At 55.2% G+C, this 25,810-nt stretch overlaps 6 protein-coding genes across 6 annotated transcripts; 1 reads left to right on the plus strand and 5 right to left on the minus strand.

Moving 5' to 3' along the window:
- The first annotated feature begins 5,014 nt into the window (after positions 1 to 5,014).
- Positions 5,015 to 7,513, plus strand: BZA05DRAFT_161638 (uncharacterized protein). The gene is made up of 4 exons (XM_051479092.1): positions 5,015 to 5,298; positions 5,394 to 5,800; positions 5,876 to 6,310; positions 6,369 to 7,513. The coding sequence occupies exons 1-4, from the start codon at positions 5,274 to 5,276 to the stop codon at positions 7,314 to 7,316; spliced, it is 1,815 nt and encodes a 604-aa protein (XP_051342882.1). The 5' UTR covers positions 5,015 to 5,273; the 3' UTR covers positions 7,317 to 7,513.
- A 7,438-nt stretch (positions 7,514 to 14,951) lies between these two features.
- BZA05DRAFT_386582 (uncharacterized protein) lies at positions 14,952 to 15,513 on the minus strand. Its single transcript, XM_051482501.1, has one exon. It carries the CDS (start codon positions 15,323 to 15,325, stop codon positions 15,113 to 15,115), a length of 213 nt encoding a protein of 70 aa, XP_051342883.1. The 5' UTR covers positions 15,326 to 15,513; the 3' UTR covers positions 14,952 to 15,112.
- Positions 15,514 to 15,658: 145 nt separating this feature from the next.
- Positions 15,659 to 16,721, minus strand: BZA05DRAFT_415636 (uncharacterized protein; the record flags this gene model as incomplete). Its single annotated transcript, XM_051485326.1, has 3 exons — positions 15,659 to 15,977; positions 16,053 to 16,135; positions 16,320 to 16,721. 3 exons carry the CDS (start codon positions 16,719 to 16,721, stop codon positions 15,659 to 15,661), a joined length of 804 nt encoding a protein of 267 aa, XP_051342884.1.
- Positions 16,722 to 19,327: 2,606 nt separating this feature from the next.
- BZA05DRAFT_161709 (uncharacterized protein) lies at positions 19,328 to 20,186 on the minus strand. The gene has a single exon (XM_051479093.1). The coding sequence runs from the start codon at positions 20,068 to 20,070 to the stop codon at positions 19,588 to 19,590; it is 483 nt and encodes a 160-aa protein (XP_051342885.1). The 5' UTR covers positions 20,071 to 20,186; the 3' UTR covers positions 19,328 to 19,587.
- Positions 20,187 to 22,906: 2,720 nt separating this feature from the next.
- On the minus strand, positions 22,907 to 23,325 carry BZA05DRAFT_386590 (uncharacterized protein; the record flags this gene model as incomplete). Its single annotated transcript, XM_051482502.1, has 1 exon — positions 22,907 to 23,325. One exon carries the CDS (start codon positions 23,320 to 23,322, stop codon positions 23,080 to 23,082), a length of 243 nt encoding a protein of 80 aa, XP_051342886.1. The 3' UTR covers positions 22,907 to 23,079.
- Positions 23,326 to 23,383: 58 nt separating this feature from the next.
- On the minus strand, positions 23,384 to 25,222 carry BZA05DRAFT_386591 (uncharacterized protein). Its single transcript, XM_051482503.1, has 3 exons — positions 25,201 to 25,222; positions 24,630 to 25,139; positions 23,384 to 24,571 (listed from the first exon to the last, which is right to left on the minus strand). Exons 2-3 carry the CDS (start codon positions 25,010 to 25,012, stop codon positions 23,494 to 23,496), a joined length of 1,461 nt encoding a protein of 486 aa, XP_051342887.1. The 5' UTR covers positions 25,013 to 25,139; positions 25,201 to 25,222; the 3' UTR covers positions 23,384 to 23,493.
- Between the last annotated feature and the right edge of the window lie 588 nt (positions 25,223 to 25,810).

A 25,810-nucleotide genomic window follows, 5' to 3' on the forward strand; every position in this document is an offset into this window, starting at 1 on the left:
CTTATCTCTGGTTGGGAGGTTTGATAGCTGTTGCGCGATTGTGACCGGCCCGCACACCACCACCACCACCACCACCACCACCACCACCACCACCACACAACACTGGGGCTGTTTCACGAAGGTTTGATTGATAGCTTCCGCGTCACAGATGCTCAAGGAGAAAGATAAATCTTGTTGCCTTCGGGGGACGGTGAAGTAATGTGAAGAAGGGGGGCTCGGCCTGTGGCCGAAGAGTGACTGAGCGAATTTGTCGTCGAAACGATGTTGGGGTTGGGGGTTGGGTTGGGGGTTCGAGAGAGACGTTTGAACATCATGTTGGTTCGTTGCGGTGTGATAGGCGAGTGTGCAAGTACGAGACCTGTGTCTGTGTGTGGGGTGCTCACTTTCACTCGTTCAGGGTCCCTGTGGATGGCGGTCGCTAAGCACCAAAGGCCCTAGACCGCATGCAGTGGTTTGGTGTGGTGAGATCGATGCACGATGACGCAGCGGAGTATCTAGAGCCATGTAAGCCGGCAGTTGGCATCTCAGAGGACCTCCGCAACGAACGGCGCCCGCGGCAACCTTGCGTTGTGGTGTTCTGGCTTTCGGGCGTTCGGGCGTTCTGGAGTTCTGGCTTTTTGGCGTTCTGGGCGTTCTGTAAAGGGCGGCCGTCGGTATCTCTTTCTCTCTCTTTCCCTTGAATGGACGGCTCCGGTGGACGGGTGAATAGCTCCCGTGATCTTCACGGCGCTCATTTACCCAACCACCTCCCATACGTACGGGGTTGCGAGCAAGTCAGTAAAGTCAGTAGGGGATGAGACGCCGATACATGCCCAACCCGTATCCTTCAGTACCCGAGATCAGCGTCATCAGCGTTCTCTGCAACTTCGCCTCTCGAACTTGAATCATGAGAATGGAGGAGCCATGAGAAGTCGTCATTTGCAGCCCAAGGGGGTGAAGATCGGCGGGGCTGTGACTCGACCGAGTACCGGTAGGTACCTACAATGGCAACTATGCCATAATACTCTACCTTGCACCTTGCCGCTCGCGCGCACTCACTCAGACTCCACAGCCTCGGTGAGGCGGGAAACCGGCGGCTGGATGGATGGATAGCTGGCTGGCAGCGTGATGTGGTGATCATGAACGCATATCCAAGTATGGGTGGGGTAGATCCTTCTTCGTCGAGTCGCCGGATGGTGGTGACCATCACCGTAATGGTTGTTAATGTTGTTGTACTTTCCTACTACATCGATGTGGAAGGCCGTGTTGTTGTTGTTGGTGTTGTTGTTGTTGGCGTCGACTTGCCCCCATCATGTCCTCCGTCCCATACCATCCTGTCCTGTCCTTCCTGTCACGTTGTATGGTCGTTGGGGCGTGGGCACAGCGGGAACGCAATGTTAATGCTGTGTCAGAACGTGCGTGTGGTTTGTGTGGACGGGAGTGGGGTGGATGGACCCTGGGAGATCACCTCCCACGTCCTGTCGTCGGTCCGGCTCGTTCGTGACAGGAAAGAAGGACACGGGATCCGTAGAGAGGAGGGAATAGAAGAAGCAAAATTGGAGGAGAGAGAAGAAGGAGAAGGGGAAGAAGGAGAAGAAGAAGGAGAAGGAAAAGAAAGAGACGCACCGGTCAAACCGGGGCACATTTCTTATGTAGTCTCTTGAGCGACAGGAGTGAGAGCTCAAGCGACCTGCGCGTGAAACGAAGAGAGAGAGCCACGCGAAGATCGGGCCGGGGCGAAATCGGAAGTTTGCTGAGGCATCGATAGTGTCTATCCTGCCATCGTGAAAAGTCGGCCCTGCAACCACCCTCACCCCCCCAAACAACTAAGTCCGTTCTGCAAGTGGGCCATTGTGGGCTAGGCCGGACATTCGGTGCGTGGGGGGGAAGGAACCGAGGAGTCTGGTCAGATTGGTGTGGCTTTCTCGTTGCACGCAGCAGCAGCAACAGCAGTTCTAACTTCTGGATACCCAGCCGTTTCCGAGGAGGTACAAGGGTTTGTACAGTGTTCGCGCGTCGACAGCCAGTAGACGATGGATATAGTACTCTACTTGAGCAGCCCCCCCTCTGATATCGTTGCGTGTTGTTATTGTTATTGTTGTTGTCGTTGTTGGCCGGTCGGTCGGTCCACTCTTGATCAGCACGCGAGCCAACACAAGAGATACCGTAGGTGCACCAGCCTACTAACCCTATAGGCCCGAAGATGCCATGTCACCGATCCATCAGGGGGCGTGGAGGCTGGCGGTTGTGCTCGTGAAGGCTGAAGTGAGCGGGGAACACAATTCGACGTGGACTCGCGAAGCATAGATACATAAAAGTAGAGTAGTGCATGCACTTGAGGTACCTATGCACTTAATCAGAAGGATATCGATCGATTGGGAACGTTAGCTTGCGTCTCGAGTGGTTCCAAATCATCATCATCATCGTCATACGGTACGCAGCAGCAGCAGCATCATCATCATCATCTAGCAAGCCGTGTCCTCGGTCATCATCGTCATCTTCCACTGCTACCCCTCGATTGGCTGATGAGAAATCCAATCAGCTATTTCTTTCCCCCTCCCCCCTTCGCCGCAAATTCCGCGAGTGGAGTAGATACCATACGTACGCTCTAAGCGCGGATCCGGGCCACATGCTTGGCCATGTTCTGTTCGTGTGTCGGCCATCATGATCCGAAGCCGGTGCCGGTGCATGGCTGTGAGAGGGAATTCGAGCATTTTTTCTCTCTTTCGAATCGGTATGTAGAGCGGGCGCCTACGGCTGGCGAGCGAGCACGCACTGCGGGAGACCGTCCCCGAGCCGTGCCGAGCCGCCACTCGCACGGGCGGAGGGGGAGGGGAGGAGCAGCAACTCGACTCTGCCCGTCATGACTCGGTGCTATCCTACGCCTACGCCTACCGTGCTGCTATGTACTGCCACTCACAACTATTCCTACGCCTATCGTACTCCCGTGTACTCCCACTCATAACCACTCCTACTCTTCCTCTTCTTCTGCTGCGGCCACCGATGCGCACAACCCGTGCGGGCACATGGGGCCTCCGGGCGGCTGTGGGTGGCTAAGCGGGCGGCTGGAGCCACAATCACCGCCCGGGCGCATGGTCACGGGCAAGGCTGTCTAGTCCGGCTGACTCGGTCGAAACGCAGACCACAGAAAGCGTCTGGCTGACTCCTTCTGAACGCGCAGGCCACAGGGCATGGAGCGAGGGAAGAGGGAAGGAGGGAAGGAGGGATTCAAGCGGTGGCCTCTGGGACTCGTGCTGTGCAGCCAAGTCGACGTCTGCGGGCCCCCAAAACGGCGGCGAGTCTACAGCCCACCCAGATTTGGTCTCTCTCTTACGGTCTCTCGCTCTCTCACGGTCTCGCTGGGGGGGGACTTGGCTAGATACGGTACTCTACTTCTGGCCGGTGTGTACTTCCTTATTTCGCATGCACTGCAGGGGTGCCCGAAGCGGCCTAATCGAAAGCCAGCCTAGCCGTGCATGGCTGGGTCCTTCCAGAGCGTCAACAGTCCATGTATGGAACCTGGGTATGTCGTCACTCCCTACTTCTCGGTTCAAGATGCGGAATTCTGAGTGGTGTGATGGTTTCCGTGTGTCGAGTCCCTGCAAGGCAGCGCAACTCGTTTTCCCCGACACGACTACACGCACCGAAAGTTGGCCGGCCCACCAGTTCTGGCCCTGCTAACGGAACCGGAACGAGGAAGAGGACGGAGAGGAAGGCCTTTGACGACGGAGGCAAAAACATCGAAGAGTGAGAGCGTAGAGCATAGACCGTGAGAGCGTGAGGGGAGAGAGTGTGAGTGAGTGAGTGAGGCTACGGTATATCGAGCATCCATTCCCTGGCAAGCAGAGCACCAACCCCTCCCACCCACCCCTCTACCCGCTACCCCCACCGTCGCCCCTCTCACCGCTCCGACTGTCGTTAGGCACCTCCCTCCCTCCCTCCCTAGCCAGTACCCCCTACCCTTACCATCCATCCATATCCCATATGGAACCCTGTCTCCACCACCACTCCCCAGAGTCCACCACCTCCACCACGACCTTCACCACTAGTTACCATCACCACCACCCACCACCCCAGTCAGCCCCCCCAGCTCTACCGCCTTTTCCCTTCGTGACGACAAAGAAAGTCCGGGTCGCAGTTTTCTCACAGGTCTCAAAACCGAAAACGCCCGCTCCGTCCAACTCACCACTCTAAAACATACCGCCTGCCTACCGCCTACCGCCCACCGCCCCAATTATCACTATCCACCGCCACAAACAGAAACACAGTAACACACCCTCTTCACACAGTACCACCTCCCCACCCACCCATCACTCACCCCCCCCAATAAGACGGAAGACACTCAACAGGGACCCGTGCCGATCACACTGTGTTGCCTCTCCGGATCTTCCTCGTCCTCCACTCCCTCACCGCCCCCCCTCCACCCCCCTCCCAGCATCGTACCGCTCCTTGACCGTGACCTTGCTTACTTGTGTTGCCTGGCCTGCTTTCTCAGCATCCTTCCTCCATTGCTCACATCTGTCCCGCAAATCACACTGCCAAAAAAAAAAAAAAAAAAAACCTCCAGAAAAATAAATCCACTTCATCTATCCATACTACTACCACTACCATCTACCACTACTACAAGTAGCTGCGACGCCAAGGGTGAGTGAGAACGAACAGCGAGAGGCGAAAGTGAGCTGAGCAAGGGAGAGAAAGAGAACCACCGACACATGTCCGGTCCCACCTCTCGTCTTCTAAACAAAAGTCCATCGTCCCCTTCCCATCCATCCTAAATCGACTTTTTCTCTCACGATCGGACCTTCCTCCATAACTCGCCCTCTGCCTCCCCTCACCGCCAGCCTTCTCCGCAGAATACATATCACCTACAGACTGGGGATCGGCGCATACAGCATTCTTCCTAGAAGCAAAATATACTCCGGCCGGTACCTGGTTAACGCTGACTCTCCGCATCTGTCAACGCCTCGTCTGGACAAACCCTTCGGCCCACCCCCGTCATCGGTCAGTCCACAGGACCAGCAGCCTTCCACATATACACAGCGTCTTCCCTCCACACCACAACAACTCACACCCACTACCACCACTACCTCCACTTACCACCACCATTGCCACTACAACCACCACCACTACCACCCACAACAACCACAACAACCACCGATAATCATCACCAACCACACCCAACCCGCATCCGAACCAGACTTCAGGATCGAGGCTTCAGATCTTTGTCTTACGTCTGTACGTTTTCACGACAGTGATTATTCGGAAGGGAGGAGACAGAGAAGCCACCGAACCATATGGAGTTTTCATCAGTGTTCAGAGGTATGTTCGAATCAGCATTTTTCCCTTTCGCACCCCGCGAGCGCGAACCCCTCCCCTCCCAAGACCACGTCACACTGACCCGACGAACCAAATAGCCGCAAATGGCTCTGTCCCGTCACCGAATGGCACCCTCATCGCTTCGATAGTCCCACCGAAACTGGTCGTCCGCTCGGCTTCGACGTTACACGTACAACGGGTCATCAACCTGAATCCGAGGTTCGCGGCGAACGTCAAATTCATGAAGTGGTCGCCAGTGCCTAGCAACGATGTCATCAGCGCAGCGTGGAATGGATTTTGGTGCAAGAGAAGGAGTGGGATCGATAACTCGGAGGAGGAGGGCACCATTACCCAACGGGTACTACTGGCAGACAGCGACATAATACAGGTTTTCGACGTCAAAGATGAGAAATGGACGGCAACAATCAGCCAGGGCTTCGGAGGAATCAAGAACGTTGAATTCGGCAGGAATGCGGACGAAGTCGTTGTGTTTTCCGAGTTCCAGGTTGGTACCATCCGGTGCTGTCTATTGCGATGGTTAGGACGCAGGACTCGAGACTGACGATGATGGTCCCCACAGCTCAAGGTAACGGTTTGGAATCTCATCACCTCGAAGCACGTAGAAATTTCGCACCCAAAGTTCTCGAACAAGGGTTATGGATACCGACCGTTCACGTCGCATTTTGCTATCCTCACGCGTAGCGGCACGCACGATGTGGTTTCGATCCATCAGAACACAACATATAGGGTCTGCTCGACATTCACCCTACCGACGATAGACGCACAGGGCCTCAAGTGGTCGCCGTGCGGGAGATGGTTGGCTGTTTGGGATTCGCCGACGGTTGGATATAGGGTTTTGGTGTACACGGCAGATGGCCACCTTTACAGGACGCATGAGAAACCGTGCGAAGGACTGGGAGTCAAGACGGTGGAATGGAGTCCATCGGGGGATTTTCTGACGATTGGAAGTTATGATGGGAAGATGTGCTTCTTGAGCAACTACACATTCTCACCGGTAAGTTTTGGCTGGGTCGCGATCTCGATGAGGGAAAACATGAACTGATTCGTCATAGGTCATCTCGATGAACCATACGCGCACCATCAGGTTGCCCGGTGTCACTGTGTGGTCGGAGTGCGCGAACTCGGCTGGAAAGCGATATTACGACAAGGTCCAACAGCCCACCACGCTGCCAACCCTGCAGTTCAACCCAGCCGATCCGACACCGAAAACGGGCATTTCTGCGATGGCTTTCAGCAATCCCGACGGGACGCTGGTCGCGACCAAGAACGACAACATGCCTAGCAGTCTGTGGATTTGGTCCATCAAACTTCTCCGTCCATACGCTGTTCTCGTCCATCTTAACCCGATCAAGTCGTTCACTTGGCACCCAAGCATCCCGGATCTACTGATGATTCAATGCGAGAATGCAGGCGATGATTCGGTGGATTCGTCGGGCGTGGTTTATTTGTGGAGTTCGACATGGAAGGAGCCGAGGACGATCCAGGTTCCCATGGAGAAGATTACAGGTTCGAATTGGGCGAAATGGGTGGTCACGCCGCGGCCGTCGCGTAGTAACAACTCGAGCGTCGCCTCGTCGAGTCCGCAGCCCTACAACGGTCGGATCGATCGGAGTCACAGTCCGGGCGATGAGGTTGATAAGCGGCCCATGATTTTGTTTGGAGACAGGGAAGGGTTTATCGTCGGATACGTCGAGGACGAGCAGGTGCAGGAGGACGTGATGGAGCAGGACGACATGGAGAACCGGGGATGGGCCAACTCGAACATTGATTGGGACTACTACTCTCCTTCGCGCGATATTCCGAAAAGATCGCTATCGTCGGCCTCTCAGAGCTCGAACCTGTCGATTCCGGGCGCGCGTCTTTTCGATGTCAACAAGTCGAGGGGTGGCTTGGGCGCTGTGTCTGAGCCAGCGAGGAACTCGTCGCCGATGCAACAGGATGCCGACGATACGTTCGATTACCGCGTCAGAAGGAAGCACAGCGTTTCGGTCAGAACATGACGGCCGCGCCGAGGGAATTCCTCACTATAATATTTCCTATGTTCTCATGTGCTTTGATACCGGTGTCTAAGGTGTAATGATTGCTTTTGCTTTATCGGGATTTTATTTTTTTCCGCTGTGTTTTTTTTCTGGGGCATTTCCAGTTTTAAAGTTGGTAACGGGTTGGGCAAAACTATTTCTTAAAGTTTTCTTTCCTGACGATAACATGACACGATATTGGGGGTTCATTTCTGTGTTTCTCGTTCTCCTTTATCGCCTTTATTGCTGTGTTTTTTTTTTCTCTTGGTTTTTTTCTTTTCTCTCTCGTTCTTTTGTTCTTTTCATTGATTGGTTCAGCCTTGCGGTGTCACTTTAGTTGTCTGTCGGTTGGGTCATCACGTTTTGTTCTTGGGAATGGGAATTTTTCGGCGACGGGCTGGCACAGTTTTGTTTGTTATTTTTTTTTTGAATGTACATTTTTTTTTCTTCTTCCTTGTTAGAGCAGCCTCAAATCCTTTCTTTCTCTATTTCTCTCTTTTTCATTTTCCTTTCCTTTCATTTCTGCTCTGGGACTATCTTGTTTCTTTGATTTGCTCTTTTTTTTTGACAACTACAAACTTACTTCTATATACCGTATGTACTTTTATGTTTCGTTTCGCTTCTTCTACTACACACATCACACACGCGCACACATGTTGTTTTCTGGCTTGATTCGCCTCGCCCTGCCCTATGTATGTGTTCAACCGCCGCCGTTGTCGTGTTAGTGAAGTACTTCATCGCAGGAGTTTTTTTTGATAGTTTCTTTGGTGGTTGTGGTGGGAATGAAATTCAATATTGGTTGGAACTGAACTGGACTGTCCTTACGTGCCTTATAGAGAGTACTACTGTGAGATTTGAATTGGGAATCAAGCCTCCTTCCTGCCATCCATCACCAGGTTGTTGGGAATTGGGGATTGGAAATTGGGAATTGAGAATTGGGAATTGGGAGTAAACTGGCCTGGCCTGCCTATGTAGACGATCTATGCGCCTAGTATAGGTACCTAGTATAGGTGGTAGATGGGATCTGCTCATCTAACAGCCACTGTGTTCTAGCTCGGGCCCCACACATACATCATCTCGTCTCTGCGTCTCGTGTTGACCTTCTGCCTTCGCCTTGTCCTCCTTGTCTTTCTCGGCCCGGCCGAAGCGTGCTTCTGGTTCTGGTTCCTGAAGATTTTTTCCCTGCAACGATGCAACGAACGGAACGAACGCACGGAAGGTGCCTTAGAGTAGAGTACAAACGAACTATATACCTACACCGCTGCAGCCGACGACGACAGAGCGGAGCGGATCCGATCGCCTGTGCTCTACACATGACTGGAACGGAGAAGCTGAGAAACTGAGCGCTCACCGCTCGACGGGGCTCGCCGGGCTGGTTGGGGACTCGTTGGGCACTCGTTGGGGTTCGCCTCGTTTGGCCTTATACCCTACTACACTACACGATGGACACGGCGACGACGACGATGACGGCATCGAAGAAGGGAGCAGTGGATACCCAGACGACTCGCGACTCGCGGGGGTGCGTATATAGGTATATGTATAGGGCGCTCTCGCACCGAAATGTGTACTCCACTCTTCTCCGAGTCTCCGACAGCACACGTGCAACGCCGACGCCGAGAGGTCGCCGATATGGACGGATGGAAGGCGGACGGTGGGCGGACGGAGGGCGGGCAGCTCCGTGGTCGCTCATGGCTAATTCCGGCGTGTGTTCACTCGAGATCGGAGAGGCGAGAGGCGAGAGGCCAGTCAGCCTTCTTTCCTCCTCCCCAAACCCCTCCGCTTCTACATGTGTAGATGTCTATGTAAACCACCGAGGCTAGCACTCGCTCGCACGTACATGTTACACGCTTCCGGCTGGCTGACACGCCGGCTGGTAGACAGGCTGGCAGGCAGGCTGGCCACGTTGCGGCGTGCGGGCCATCCATCTGCCATCTCCCCTCTCATCTCGGTACGTAGGCACGGTAGGTACGGTAAGGATCCGCCTGCTTCCCCTCCCTCGACTTTGGCTTCCCTCGACGATGGCTCCCCTCCATCGAGACTGGCTCGACTTTGGCTCGTGTGCTGCAAAATTTTCTGAGGGGGGGTAAGTTCCGTCGACTACACTGCGTTGACCACACTACGTCTACTAACTAGCGGTGAGGCGTCACTTTAACTTACCCACCCAGCATACCCAGCATACCTAGCACAGCTTTATGGAGGGAAGGAATAGTCGGGGTCGGACCGATTAACCGGAATGAGGTACGCTCGGTCTGTGGCCTCTCTTACAGTTCAGGCTCGGACAGGCAAGGCGGCAGAAACGGAAACGGAAGAGAAGGAGAAGCCTTGTGGAAGGTTCCGGCCGTCGGTGGGGCGGGGGTGGAGGGGAGGGGGCGCTTTGCAAAACGGAAACTCGAGTCGAGTCCTCCCCTCCCCTCTCCTCGCTCATCGCGAGCTAACGAGACGTGGGAGGAGGAGACCGCCGACGCCGCCGAGGGCGGAAGAACGTTATTCCGCCCCCCCCCCCCCGGCCTGGACTCTGGAGACTGCAGCCTGGAGGTTGCAGCCTGGAGCCTGGTGGTGATGATCCCTGCGCTGTACGCTGTCCAACCATTGGCTCGGGTGTTTCGAAGCGGTGGGTGCACTGGGTGGGCACTGGGCACTGGGTTGCGAGTGATGCTGCGAATACATCATCAATATCATCGTCATCATCAACGGTAGGGAGAAATTAAAGTAAATAGCTGGGTGCTAAACACAGTGCCGCACGGACATTAGATGGGCGGATGTCACCTCCATTCGGCAGTGAAGTACTATGCTCTAGGTACTCTACTATTCTACTATTCCCACGAACGAACGAACGTACTGGCAGATATCTCTGGCCCAGGACGGGGGTTTGGAGCGAGCTGCGAGCCGTTCACTGGCGGGCGCCGGGGGAGCGAGCTGGTCACTGGCGGGGGAGGGGGACGGGGAGGGGGGGTATTTTTAAGTGTGCAGCCGGGCGCCGCCCCCGCATACACCGTTGGATCTCGGAGCTGTTTCCAATTGCTTCGCTTTGCTTTACTTTGCCTTGCAAACGTACATGCACACATACACACCTACATACACACATACCTCGTACGGAGGCAGAACAAGTCACACACACGCACACACCACACACACGCACACGCATATTGCACAGATGCTGGCGGTATGTATGATAGCCCAGAGCCTGGTAGGATCGTCGGCGCCAACTGCACCGCGCTGCACCGCTTAAACAAAGGAGAAGGAGGAGAAGGAGAAGGAGCATGTATCTAGAAGCAGAAGAAGGGGAAGGGCGGTTACTGATCGGCGCTGCAGCTATACATATACCTAGCATCTACTATGCCTACCTGGTAGATAGATAGGTAGATAGATAGACACAGGTAGGTACATGACGGCCTCTCCTTGTTCATGCTTCTCTTCACTCTACTACTCTGCGTGCGTGCGTGCGTGTACAGTAGTTACGACGGAGGGTTGTTCCGGCAAAACAGCGGAGCGTATGTAAAGTTTTCACACGGATACCGTGGGTACAGTACAGCACATATGTTTGTTTTGTGACGCCGGGGGCTGCTGGCTGGCTGGATTTGCTGGCTTTACTGGGCCGGTAGGTAGGTCGGTATGGTGCTGACCTGGCTCGCTGGAGCTTGGAGGATGCGAGTACCGTGTTTAGGGCGTCCGACACCGACCACGACGACAAACACGACGGAGTCCGGAGTGCTGACGGCTCTCTGCGCTGTCGTCGTCGACTTCGCTGTCGTCGTCTTCGCTGGTTGGCAGGCTGGCAGGCTGGTTGGCGAGCCGGGCGGGCGTGGTATGTATACTACAAGGCGCTGATCTGGCAGCGACATCTCTCTCACTCACGCGCATCCCCGAACGAAGTCGGCGGGGGATGGGCAGCTCAAGTAACGACTAGCAGCGGCGGCGGCGTCGGTGGAGGTGTATGAAAGTGTATCTGCCCACCCAAGATTGCGGCACACCATCTCCCTCTACACCCCTCCACACCACACCCCATCACGGACCAGATACAGATACAGATTAGATCGCGATGCCCACCTATCGATATCTGACATGCAGCCGGGGGTGGAGTGGAGTGGAGGACGGCGGGATGGGGCGGGGGTGGAGTACAAGTAGAGTGGAGCGGGAACGGAAGTGGAAAACGGGAAACGGGTACATTTGAGAGCTCGTATGTACATATGACGACGACGCTGGAGTGTGCCGTACGTAGGTGCACTTATATGTAGGTGGACTAGGTAGACTAGTTACGGCGGGAGGGTGGGGAGGGCGGGGGGAGAGGGAGAGATCGGCGGGGTGCGAGGGCGGGCGCCGGGCGGGTATTTGTCTCCGTACCGTATGGCGGGTTCGCACATGGAGGGGAGTGGAGTGGAGTGGAGTGGAGTGGAGTGGATCCGAGTGGGCGTGTGTAATGTGTAATGTGTAATGTGTAGTCATCAGCGTCGCGTTCCAAGTCCATGTATGATTTATGTGGTAAGCCAGTCAGCCACGCGTTCATCCGAGAGGCGAGGGCGAAGGAAGTGGCGAAGAAGGTGGCGGAGAAGGTGGCGCGCTTAATGATGACCCAACGCCACGGTCATGGGCTGTCACTCATTCTCACCTATTCTGGGGGGCTATGGGATATTCCGGTATCCGCAATAAGTATGAGTACATACATTGTATGAGTACTGATGATTGCATATCACTCATCACTCATCCGTGGGAACGCACATACCGATACCACGGTGTGTATAAGCTCCGGCGAAGAGCTCGGAATGTACTGGACTCATGGTTGCTTGATTGGAAATCCAACATGTCAGCTGTAGCATGTCATGCTCCTCGGGGTGAAAGTAAGCGGTCTTCTATAATCGCCGCACTGTACGAGGGGGCGAGGAGACAGGTTTGGAAGCTTAGGTCTTCGCTTTGAGACGGTGCTCGCTCAACGGTGATCTCCTCCTCCTCCTCGTCCAACGTCGATACATCCATCCGGTGGAAATAAGTCAGGCCTCGTATCCGCACAGCAGGAACCACGACCTAGTATGTACCACAGTACCTACAGTCGCTGCCTACTATATATCTCCTTGGTTTTTGTCGGTAACAGCTTCCATATCTACCAACAATATCGATGATCCACACGATGATTCATACTGACCTTGTGACGAACACCCAGCCCTACGCTGGTGCTAGAAAAAGGAAGAGGAAGCGGCAGTGGTGGGCTTGAATTTTACGGTGACCACAAGAACCCGAGAAAGAAAAGCGGTCTAGACTCTAGAGGCGGGTGTGGCTTTACGCATATCACCACACCTATAGGGACCGGAAGCATCTCTTCGTTGTGGCCAGTCCGGGCCAGGCCAATGGGTATCTCAGGGAGGGGTTCAAGATGGGAGACAATATCACGAGTCTGCCATCAATACCGTGACTACCGTACACTGCTTAGACTAGTGACAGGAGTAGTTATCCAGTGATACGTGAAAGACGATGGCAATCCGGAAACGCACTTATCCTCTCTGTCTCCGACTCTCCGAGTACTCGCGGGCACTAGCATCGTACCCCATCTCCCATAGGTATCCCATACCCCATCCCGTATCACATACTCCATCCCGTATCCCATACCCCATCCCGTATCCCATCCCATATCCTATACTCCATCCCGTATCCCGTATCCTATACCCATCCCGTATTCCATACCCCATCCCGTATCCCATACTCCATCCCGCACCCCATACCATCTCCTGTGTCCCCGCCCTTGCCAACACCAATACCAACTCCGAATCCAACTCAACTCAACTCCAAAAAAGTTCAAAGAAGTCCAAAGAAGTCCAACCACGAAATCTCACCCGTTTACTTCAAACCCGCACCGCCGCTCACTCGATAGATCGCTACCTTACCGTGGCCACTCGCCCTTCGAGCTCCCATTCACGCTAGTATCGGTTCCAACTAGAGCTCCAATGTTCAATCGCCCTCCGAGCCCCATTAACCTACATATCGGTACTCAATCGGTACTCAATCGGTTCGCACTCAAGCTCCCACTCGAGCTCCAGTCCACCCGTCCTCCGCCTTCCGAGCTCCCATTCACCTACTCTATCGGTTCCCATTCACCTACCGGTACTCTATCGGTTCCCACTCGAGCTCCCACTCAACTCCCACTCGAGCTCTAGCCCACCCATCCTCCGGCTCCCACTCGAGCTCCCATATCATATATCCACCCGCCATCCACCCGTCCTCGGCCCCCGCGCGCTCACGCTTAGTGATAAGTATCGAGAGTATCGTCACGATTGCGTGTAATCGGCGGCCTGCCCCTCCACCCCCCCCCCCTCTCCACTCCACTCCATTGAACGAACCATCGAACCAGCCAGCGATGGAACCAGCCAGCGATGGAACCAGCCAGCGATGGAACCAGCCAGCGATGGAACCAGCCAGCGATGGAACCAGCCAGCGATGGAACCAGCCAGCGATGGAACCAGCCAGCGATGGAACAACCCAGCGATGGAACGAACCAAAGAACCCACGAACCGGCGACCAAACGATGGTACGAACCAGCAGCCTACACCTCGAACGAACGATGGAACGAATTAACGATGGGACGAACCGGCAGCCTACCCCCCGAACTGGCGATGGAACGATGCAACGATGGGACGAACCAATAAACCGGCGATGGGACGAACCAACGAACTAGCAATAGAACGGGCCTATGGACCAGCTATGCAACGAACCACGATGGGACGAACCACGATGGGACGAACCAGGGATGGAACGAACCGGCAGCCTACCCCCCGAACCCACGATGGAACAAACCACGAACCAGCGATGGAACAAACCACGAACCAGCAAACCAACGAACACACGAAATAACGATGGAACAAAACAAGTAAGCAAGCACGACAAACGCCCCTTCGCCGTCGATTAGTCATCTCAATCAGTCGGTTCAGCCGGTCATGTCAATCGGTCAGTCAGTCAGCTGGTCAATCGGTCGCACTCCTCCCTTCCGCTGGCGTCGCTGGCTTCGCTGCTGCACCCATAGCCATCACCTGTCCCGCACCTGTCCCTTGCCCGCGCCCACGAGCCCACGAGCTTCCCGTGTCACCAAGCAATGTAGTTAAGCATCTCAGCCCGGCACTTCTACAATCCCTAACTGGGGGCCCATTGGAAACTCTAAACGCGGATAAAAACGATCCCATCTTCTAAAACGTAATGCCTACGGTACATCACGAGATCTCACCTACCATCTTGACCCCTCTACATAGACCCCTCTATTGCGATTGCCCGGTATCGGCCAGCGCACCCGTGTATACGTAGTCGCATACACACACACAAACACACACCACTGACGCCAATATTTACCGTTTCGTTTCGTTGTTTCAAGTGTTGTTCAACCTTCATAGATGACTATACGGCGCCGATAACTATGTTACACAACCCCCCTCCTCGTCCCCTCCCGTCTTCACCCCTCCTCCCCCTCCTCCAACGGCCCCGCACTGCCACCGTCTAAAGTCCCATATGTAGGCCATCCAAGACAACACGATGCAAAAAAGCAAGTCCAACGCCATCACCTTTAAACAACAACAAAAAAATAATCGCTGTCTACCTCCCGTCCCCCCGTTCATCCTGTCCCCCGTCCCCCGTCCGTCCCTCCCCCACATTTCTCCCGAACGAACGCGGCAGATATCCCAATCCCCAACCCCCCGTCTTCCACTTGCCAACTGCCATCTCCTCCTCACCCCCGCCCCGCTAAACAAAACGAAACAGAAAAAATGAAACACAAAAAAAACACCCAGAGAACTCCCGTACCCCATCTATATATAAACATTATCAAAAAAACACAGCAAAAAATCGGGAAAGATGCGATGCGAACACAAATGCGGGAAAATCAAAATCAAATAGCCGCCGCCGCCCACCAGCCCATCAACCAGCCCCCCGAACATAGTAAAATGTAAATGGAAATGGAAAAGGAAAAAAATCCACCAAATAAATCGTGGGGGGTAAAATGGAAGAAAACATGCCTGCATGGAGAAAATGGAACTCAACCGCAAGCCCCCCGCACAGGAAATGCTTACGCGCGGAGGAGGAGGGGTAAAATAGAAAAAAACAAGGTGGGAAATAGTATTGTCAGGCCCAGGTTCGATTATGGTGGATAAAAGAAGCAAGAATAGTCACATTCCCGTCTGAACTCTGTGCCCTGCATACTTTGTTGTTGATGTGTGTGTGTGTGTGTGTGTGTGTGTGTGTGTGAGAATTATTTATCGGGTGTTATGGGTCGTATGGCTAATGATGGTTGATGGTTGATTGTTGAGAGCGAGAGGCAGGGCGACTAGCAAAGAGCCGTGGTCGTCTCGAGCAGTCTAGAACGTGCTCCAGCTCCAATCCCTCGGAACGGAGCCGACATAGCTGCCGACCTTGCCCGCGAGTCCAGCGACATCATCTATGCGTCTTGGGATCGGCTTGATGCCCATGCCAATGCTGCTCGGGGGAGAGCCGGAGAGCGTCGAGCTGGTGGAGCTGGAGCTCATCGAACCGGTGCGGCGGACAGCACGGATCCGTCGGTAGTCGCCGTAGCATGTGTCGCAGACCCTGGAGGAGGTTCCCTCCGGATGGACGCGGCCGTTCTGGTTTAGCGGGAGGAAGTGGTAGGCGTGCTGGGAGCAGAATACATTGCCGCACCTAACCGATATTGTCAGCTTTCCATTCGGCCTCGTGTGGCGTGGGATGCACGGTATCAGGGGGGAGGGAGCTCACCTCCGGCAATGGTGTCGGCGGACGTAGAATGTGAACTGCTTGATGCAGGCGGGAGAATCGCAGATGGCAGCTTCGGCGTCAGGCTGGAAGGGCACGCGAGAGGCGTTAGCGATTACGTTCCGAGCACGCAAGAGGGACAGCACGCAAGAGCCAAGCAGGGTCCCGTCACCACCCAACCAGATGTGGCCGGATTCCAACCATATATAACAGCCCGGAACCACAACCATAACCAAGAGAGAGAGAGAGAGAGAATGCAGCGCAACATACCTTCCAGTGCTGTCTCTTCGGCGGTCCAGTAACCTTGCCCGCGTCCTCCTCCTCCTCACAGACGTCATCGCCAATCGCATCCTCAAAGTCATCGTTGTACTCGGCCTCGCGTTTGAAGTCGCCGAACAGGTCGGCTGAAGTTACCGACTTGGGCGAGGTGGACAGCAGCGACGAGCCAGTGGTCGGTCGCGACGACGAGATGTGGTCGATGGCGCGCAGCACCGCGGGACGGTAGAGCGGCGACTTTGGAGGGTGCAATTGGCGGCAGGGTACCGGGATAAGGTTGTGCTGAGGGAAACCGTTCGCGGTGTTGGGCGGCGACGTTTGGGGGGAGTACTGGGTGCTGTGAGCGCTCTGGGCGCTCTGGGTGCTCAGGCGGCGCACTGGTGGCTGGTGATACATGGTGCTTGTGTGGGTGGACGGGTGGTGGTAGTGGTGGATTCGAGAGTGAGGGTTATGGTCCCGAGAGTGTGTTATGGTCCCGCGAGTCGCGTGAGGTATCGATGATGGGTTGGATGGGTGCGAGCTGTAAAAGGGTGGAGCTTGAGGAGAAGGGTGGTAAGAGGTAGGAGGTAGGAAGCAGCAGAGGAGGAGCAGGAGGTAGGAGAGTGGAATGGATTGGCGGTGGATAAGCAAGGAGTATGTATGTAGGTCGGTAAGTAGGTAGGTTATGAGTGGGTAGGGTTGAGGAGGTGGAAGTGAGTGGTGGAAGTGGTGGGGTGGGATGTTATGTTATGTTATCGGCTGGCCAGACCGGCGATTTATGGGGGGGTGGTGGTGGGTGCGGATGTATGTATGAGTATGTAGGCAAGCAAGTATGAAGTATGTATAGGATGCACACAACCACTTAGGATATTCTCAATGTTTAGGATCCGATTTACGGCGGATCCGAGGGCGTAGTTGGTGGAGGGTACGTAGGCGGCGGACGAAGGAGCAGCGGGGAGAACACTTGGGTAACGGGGGTTTTTTGTTGGGGGGGGGGGGGGGGGGGGGACGGAAGCCGGAGTAGCGGGAAGGCGAGTGGACTTGTGTGCGGGTGGCCGTACAAGTAGTGAGGTGAGTAGTGGGTAGTGAGTAGTGGGAAGATAGTGGGTAGTGGATGGTGGGAACAGCGTGGAATCAAGTAGCAAGGTAGGCTTCAGGCTTCAGGCTTCAAGCTTCAGACTTCAGATTCGAGACTTTCACGCTTCAGGCTTCAGGCTTCACACTTTTCAGGCTTCAGGCTTCACGAGTTACGGTAGCGTTCCTGCTATCTACTCTAGAGTATGGGCTCGAGTGTGTAGAGTTAGGCTGTCTCCGGTCTGGATGGCAGTTTTGTGTTTTGTGGACAAGGACGACGGACGGACAGAGTTGGGACGAAGGGGATGTCGACGTAGAGTAGAGTGGTCACTAGTTTGAATGTATGAGACGAAGACGAAGCCGAAGCCAAAGAAGAAGAAGACGACGAAGACGACGACGAAGACGAAGACGAGGACGAAGGGGGGATAAGGGGATCACTCCCGGGCTCACCATGTCCGGCTCCTGCTCTCATGCGCAACCACCCACTCCGGCCTAACGCAACGAACGCGCATGGCGTTTTGATTGAGCTGCATCGCGCTCTCGCTCTCACGCAGCTAGAGTAGAGTACAGTAGTTAAAGTGCCTTTCGCTCTTCGCTCGCTAGGGGGGAGAGGGGGAAGGGAGGGAGGGAGGGAGGGGGGGAGGGGGGGAGGGAGGGAGGGAGGGAGGGAAGGGTGGATTGGAATGCGAAGATAACGAAACCCCGTCTGATTGGCCAGACACTCGCCGGCCGGCCGGTGATTGGTCGGATTAGCTTGGTAATCCTGGCCATAGTGGCCATCGTCCTTATCCGCGAGGGTGGAGGAGAGGAGGAGGATGAGGAGAGGAGGAGGATGAGGAGAGAACGCTCCGACCAGACCGACGCCACCCGGAGAAACAGGAGAGCGAACAAGGGCAAGGGCTCGCTCGCCTCTTTCGCCCTCCCACTCTCGTGCCCTCCCCGCTCCTCCTGTTCGTGCTGGGGGACATACCTGGGTAGAGTACCGTGTCAACCCGCAACGGCCATCGTGAGAAATCGGCCGTCGCCCGCAGGCCATCCACCATCTGCAGCAAAGTCCCAAACAAAACCCCAAACAAAACCAAAGCGGTCGGTCGGTCGGCCCCCGCCCGTCCGCCCGCGTCCGCGTCCGCCCACTCCCACTCAGCGAGCTGCCCCATTCGAAAAATAAGGTTCAGCCACGACACGCGACTGTGCTGGGCGACGGCACATGTAATCGAGCGTGCCCATCCACCATCCACCAGCGCTCCACTCCCCTCGATGCCTCTGGTGGTGCCTCGCTAGGCGGGCGAGCGGCCTTCATCTCGGTGTGGGCCTTCGCACTGGCGCAAGGAGAGGATGGTGACCCGTCTATCTACACATGTATGGATGTATGTGTGTGCGTAGATGTAGCCTGTCCGTCCGTAGCCCGGATGCATGTAGAGCAGGCACCAGTGCCAGTGATGCTCGGTGGATTCGACGGTTCTTCGTGGGATTCGTGGGATCCTGTGTAGATATCCACATACGACTAGATACGGAACCTATCATGTGTAGCTGGGTCAGCGCTCGTCGCTCGATGCCGCTGCGGGACCCTGAACTAAACTAAACGACGTCTACTCTACTCTAGAGCCAGCTAGTTAGTGCCACTGCCAGAACCAAGTGCAGCTCGTACATACAGAGGCTAGAGTAGGTACTCTAGATACTCTGCTCGGCGGTGGAGTAGATACGTACGACGTATGTACATACGTGCATGGAGGACGTGATGTGATGTGATGTGGGTGATGCGGGCCATGGAGCACTGGTTGGAGGAGAGTACCAAGGTAAGCAAGAAGATGTAGGTACCGGTTGGAGGAGAGATGCGGGAATCATTGCGATCCGATCAGAAACAACAACAGGAACAGCAACTCAACTTCCCGTCTGCCCTGGCACAGCTCAGCATATCACCAGTGACCACTCGCCGTGGCAAAACCCCCAAAATAATAACAGCAGATCAAGATGGCGGATCGCGATAATCATCCCCTGCGTATCCGTCGTCATGTTCATCCCATCGTCAGCCCATGCTGTTTTCTACGCTTCTACGCTTCTACGCTTCTTCGCGCCCAAGATCCAAGACCCAAGACCTAAGCTTCCAGTTCCCTCGTTCCCTGGCGTTCCCTGGCCAGGGCCGGACCAGCGCCGACTAGCCCTCCAAGTTCTAACCCTCCAAGCTCTAACCACATACATAATCCGCAGCCTAAAGAAAGCAGAGTCCATCCATCCATCGGTTTTTCCGCTCCCCTGCCCCCTCGTCCCTCCCCTGCCCCCATCCTCCCCTCCCTCCCCCCGTCCGTCCATCCACCAGAGCAGCAGCCGGAACCCCCGAAGTCCGAGCGCTCGCGCCAGAGGAGCCAGAGAAAGAAACGACGCTGTTACATAATTCCAGCCCCCCCCCCCCCGACCCTGTCCCTGTCCCTCGAATTTCTGCGGTGGTGCGGTGGAGCGGTTGGGCGCTAGGATTTAAGCTTTTGAGCCGCACTGTGCGCCCCCCCTGGAAAGAGGGAAAGAGGGTCTCGGGGGATCGGCTGTGGCTCCTGGCGAGAGGATGGGAGGGAGAGGGAGACAGAGGATGTCCGTGGAGATGGTAGGTTCCGTGGGTGCGGGTAGTGGGCGGTGGACGGTGGGCGGTAGGCGGTGGGGGGGCAACAGATGGGAAACGGGAATGGCAACGGAAATACATGGCAACGGAAATCGCAACCTCTCCCCCCACTCCCACTCACCCCCACCAGCCCCACGACTTGGTTGAATGAATTGGCCACACTCGCAACGGCTGTGGCGGTTCGGTTCGCGGATACCCGGTCGCCCAGCAGTCTTGCACGCCCAGCAGGCATCCGCATCAAGATCGTGAGATTTGCACGTCACGGTCAAGGTCACGAACGATCGTGCCCGTGCGCCACACTGCGGCAGATAAGATGGATAGATGGAGTAGATACTCGAGTCGCCAGGTCGTGCGTGCGTGCACAGATCCGATCCGACGATCCCCAGCCAGCCCCCACCAACGGCGAAACGGTCAACCCAAACGGCCAACCATAACCCAACCCCTCAGCCCCCAACCCCAATCCCAACCCAAAGTTCCGTTGCGAGTGGGGAGTGGGGCGTTCGAGAGCGACGACGATGCATATCTACATGGAGAGATAAAGCAGGAAGAGATGAAGCAGGAAGAGATGAAGCAGGAAGAGATGAAGCAGGAAGAGATGAAGCAGGAAGAGATGAAGCAGGAAGAGATGAAGGCGAAAGCGATGCTACTGTACTCTAGCTAGGGGGATGGCGCGGAAAAGCCGAGCTGCTCTACTGTGCTCTACTACCTAGTCTCGGGAGTCGGGAAGGCGTCTCGGCGCCGCTGGATGCGCATCTAGACGTCGTCCATTCACGAGCGTCTTCGAGGCTACTATGATACTATCTACGGTACCTTTGCTAGCACGAGTAGACACCTAGATATGTGGGTTATGTAGGAAGGTACATATCTCCACCGCTGTGTATGAAAGATGAAAGCTGCAGCCAAATTTCATCTTCGTCTTCGTCTTCATCTCTCGAGTCTGCAGTGATCGCCCACGCATACCATCATGCCCACCTAGATCATATGTACGTGCCTACGGTACTCTGCACCCTCGCCCCACCGTCTCCGTCCCCGTTCTCTAGCCTCACGATATCACATCACAGTCTATTTACTAGTAGCCGTCGTACGACGGGGACCCGTACCGTACCGTGATAGGTGCTTACACACGCGGTTAAGTCAGCAACCTCGGCCGCGTGGGTGGGTAGCGGGCGGGCCGGCGGGTGTGCGGGTGCGTGCGGGTGTGCGGGTGTGCGGGGGTAGTCATGTACCGGTAGTTTTCCTTCGCTCGTCTTTCCGCGTGGCGGGCGGTGGGCGGTGGGCGGCGGAGTCCTCTCGGAGTTACGGAGCTCGACTGGTCAATCTCGCGTCGGAGTTACGCAGCAAGCTCGCCTGGCGGCCGTACCCGCACTCAGAGTACCTGCTGCTGGTCTGGAGCATCCGGCCTCGAGTCTCGACAACTCGACTCGGGTTGGGTCGCAGCGGAGGAAGCCCCCCAAACCCCCCAAAGTTCAAACCCACGACGAGGAAGGGTGAACGAGCGCACGCGACCCACCGTCCTCGTCTCCGTCCATTGAGTTGAAATGGGTGAGTGTTGGCACTTACATACGATCGATCGCTGCCAATGGGAATTTGAGGTGACACAGCGTCAGTCGTCGGTTCTCCGCTCGTTCAATTCCGTCCGTCCCTGCTTCTCCTCCGCCGCTTTCTCCCCCTCCGCCGCTTTCTCCCCCTCCTCACTCTACTCCTCCCCACCTCTTCGTCTTCCTCGTCCTCGTCCTCATCTCCTCTAAACAAGCCACCTGATCCCCCGCCCCCCGCCCGATTGTAAACGACCTCCACCCCATCCCCACCCCCTCTCGCAAACGAACCCAAACGAACCCAAGAAAAAAAAAGAGACAAAGATTAAACTCCACGATCACGATCGATCCTCCGCAGGCAGCGGATGGCAAACTTTTATACTATACATAACCCGCCACGAACTGAACCGAGAGCGTTTCGGTTTACATACCTAGGCGATGAGGATGGGGGTGGGGCATGTGTGGGGGATGGTGGGGATGGGGGTGGGTAACTATGGGGGCGTGTGGGGGTCTGTGTATATATATATGTATGGAGACGGTCAATGGCAACTGCTACTACTACCGTAGAGTAGTAGTCTGCAGTGAGTGCAGTGAGTGCGCTGCAGTGTGGGGTACCTTTGAATTTTAGTATAGCAATGCGTTAGGTATTGTAGAACTCTAGTAGACCTCGCGTGCGCTGCGTGGGGTAACTCTCTACCAGAGTATGTCCTTACTTACCTATGTGGTGGATATGGTACGATGTGAAGTCGACGATGACGATCACGATGAATGAGCGCGGGCAGCAGTGGGACTGTGGGGGGTTGTATAGAGTACCAGTGGTCTCCCCCACCGCGGTCCGCGTGTGATTACCACTTCCTCTCTTCTCTGGAGGGAGTCTGGACATACCCGCTGGTTAGAGTTGACTCAGTAGAGTAACTAGAGTTAAAGTTAGAGTAACCGAGATCATAAAACGGTCGAGTAAGAACAGTCTTACAGTGGCGCATTCGAGTCTGGCGCAGCCTAAACGATAATGATAACGGAAACAGAAACAGAAACGGAAACATGTTCGTCCCATAGATGATGGCACATGCAATATGCAATATGCATGCATGATTCGAGCATGATTCGAGCATGATTCGAGAGAACTCAAACTCTAGACTCCAGACTCAAACTCAGGCTCGGAGTCCGGACTGACGACTGACGGACTGACTTTTCATGTAAAGTGTAAGTATGATCCATAAGGCAGGCCAAGTGCGAAACTCCAACCCAACTGCAACCCAACTGCAAGCCAGTGAGCCACAGCAAGCAGGCGCACCCATGAGCGCGTCACCGTCACACATATGCTGCGGCTTGTGGCGGGTATTCGAGGACTTTGTTTACTCATGCTCATTCATGATTCATTGATGATTATCATTGCATGCGACCCGACTATCTAGACCATGGCAATTGCACCTCGAAAGAACGGAAACGTGCTTTGTACTCTATGTACTCTATGTACTCTATCTATCCAGGCTCACTTCGAGCCATCTCCTCCTTCTCAGACACCTTCTCCTCGGGCACCGTATCCTCCCCGTATCTATAGTATGCAAACATTCCACACGACTCTCCACACGACTCTCCAGTTCCGCTGTCCTGCTCCAGCACCGGCTTCGAACCTATAATATACACTCCCATGCCAATCCCACCGCACAGGCACAGGACGGGACTTTAGTTTATATGTATGTACAACAGAACGGAACAGAGGGCAAAGGCAGAGCACACAAATAACCATCCAGCGATAGGTATGTAAGTAGTCGGGATCTAACATTATCCAAAACATGACGCTTCGAAACAAAAACCAAAAACCAAAAAAAAATACACAAAAAAAAACGAAACCGACTCCCGCCAACAACACTGGTATAAAACACAAACGCCACGCCACCCCCCACCCCTTCTAGATAGATAGATAGAACAGTTAGATGTATGCATAGGTAGATAGCAAGAATAACAATCAGCAAATCGTGCAGCCCCCCCACGTCTTATCGTTCTTGTTGACAACGATACCGACACCTCTGTCGATGCCACCCTGCACGCCACCGGCGGCTTCGATGGCCGACCGATCCCGCTCAAAATCGCGGACGATCCTGCCGGCGGCGTAGACGCAGCTGCCGAGTCCGTAACGCACCAGTGAGTCGCCCGTCAGGGAGCCGACGACGAAAACATTCGACGCGACTTCGAGATCCGACTCAACTCGTCTCCGCATCGTGTCCGCCGAAACCCACGCGGCGTCGACGACTCCGACTTCCTTCCGTAGCTCGGCGGAAAGGTACCCAAGACTCCCTTTGCGCCCCGCGCAGTATTTGAGTTCCGACACGGACCGCTCGATCACCTCGTCGTCTGCGGTGAGGATCTTGATCTGGCCATCCGCCGAGACGGTGATGACCTGTGCGTTCGGGAAGCCCTCGTAATTGGCGCTCCAGTCGCGGCTGCATTCCTGTTGCAGCGGGGGTGTAGCGGCCCCGCGGGCGCTCGCGGGAAGTGTGGCCAGTTTCATTTGTCGGTAGATCTGCGCGTACTCGGGATATGCCTGGGGATGGCACCCTTTCAGTGGACTCGGACGCGAAGGCATCCATTTGTATATGTGGATAATCTTCCTGCCGGGATTCTGGCTGAGGATGACATCTGCGGCGGTGAAACCGGACCCCACGACGAGGATCGGCAGGGCGTCGGACCGCAGATTGGGAATCTGTGGGGGCTTCTGGAGCAGAGGGAGGAAGATCGGGGGTGGGGGGATGGTGAAGGTGAAGATTCCGGTGGCAAGCACAAGGTGTCGGCACACGATCACGAATGGTTCACCGGACTTCCGTCGCTGCACCCGGATCGTGAATCCCTGCGAGTTTCGCGTGATTTTTTGGGCATTAGTGTTGCAGTATAACGCCGACGAGATTCCGACGGCTTTAGGGTAGGCAGCGTAATACGAGGCGACATCTCGACGCGTCGGTCGGATCAGATCGGGCAGCTGCTTCTTGTGAATTCGCTTGTAATGTTCAGGAAACGAATATCCCGGCAGCGTAAACATCTCGGCATAGCTGGGGGGGCACATGGGTCAGTTACCAAGCCGCAAGAAAGAGCATGGATTGGTAATACCTCAGTGTGCCGATGTCCCAATTTGCCGAAATTGGCTCTTCGGTCCATTGGCCTCCAGATTCCGCCGCAGATCCCAGAACGATATGGTCGACGCGCTTCGCGGGATTCCGCTCCCACCGCAACCGAGACTTCAACTCTCCAATCTCCGTGTTCGCGTTTGGACGCAGCAGCGTGTCGAGCAACGTATTCACCGGGAGAGCCTGAGTCGAGTACGAGTGGTTGGAGGCGTGGAAGTGCTCCGTCAGGTATTCGCACGACTTCTGCGAATCGAGTACATCGTACAGCGGCGTGTTCACCTCCTTCGACAGCTTGCCGTGCAGCACCGCGTCCGGGTGCGGACCATGTGTGATCGGATCGTACCTCGGTACGTTGCCGTGCAGCATATAGCTCAGAAACAAAGCCGCAGGTCCGTTTCCTGTGAAGAACAAAGGGAACCCTAGTCAGCACTTCCATTCATCACAAAAATGCAACTTTTCTTTTCTTTTTTTCCTCCCGGCTCCCCGAAAAGCCCTGGGCGCCCTCTCTTAAACACCAATACAACAAAACTTGGGCGAGTGATATCTCTCTGTACCTACAATCACAGTGTCCGTCGCCCTGAAGTTCGCCAACTCTCGGTGATATGACGCCATGTCGGATGACGTATAACGGCGCCGATTGGCCGTCGACATGGGGAGAGTTTAATGTTGTCGATGTAGGTTCGAAAGGTTGTTGGTGGTAAGTTCGGACTCGGTGCGCAATTACTGCACGGGCGTTGACTGGATAAGGACGAGGTTATGCGGATCGTTCAAAAATTATATTTATGACGACGTTCGAGGTTTAGAATTGAGCGGCAAAAAGTGCCGTGCGCGTGTCGTAGTAGGTATGGTAGGTGTAAAGAAGATGCTCAATGGATGCGTTTAAGGCGAAGAGGAAGAGAAGAGAAGGAGAAGTAGGAGGAGGAAGAAGAGCAAGAGGAGGAGAAGGCGGAGGAAGAATTGGTTTCAAATCAACAGGATGGCGGGTTGGTTTTTGTTGTGGCAGTGGTGGTGGTGCGCAGTGGTATGATTTGAATTGTCAGACGGAACTGACCCGTGCGAACGGAAAGCACCGGTAAAGTGGAGGGTGTAGAAATCCGACAGGGTATGGGGGCGGGCGGGCGGTTTTGAGGTGGTGGTAGTGGTGGGGGCAGTGGTGGGCTGGCT

Source organism: Tricharina praecox (assembly GCF_024521635.1).
Source record: "Tricharina praecox strain CBS 144465 chromosome Unknown BZA05scaffold_3, whole genome shotgun sequence".
Classification (NCBI taxonomy): domain Eukaryota; kingdom Fungi; phylum Ascomycota; class Pezizomycetes; order Pezizales; family Pyronemataceae; genus Tricharina; species Tricharina praecox.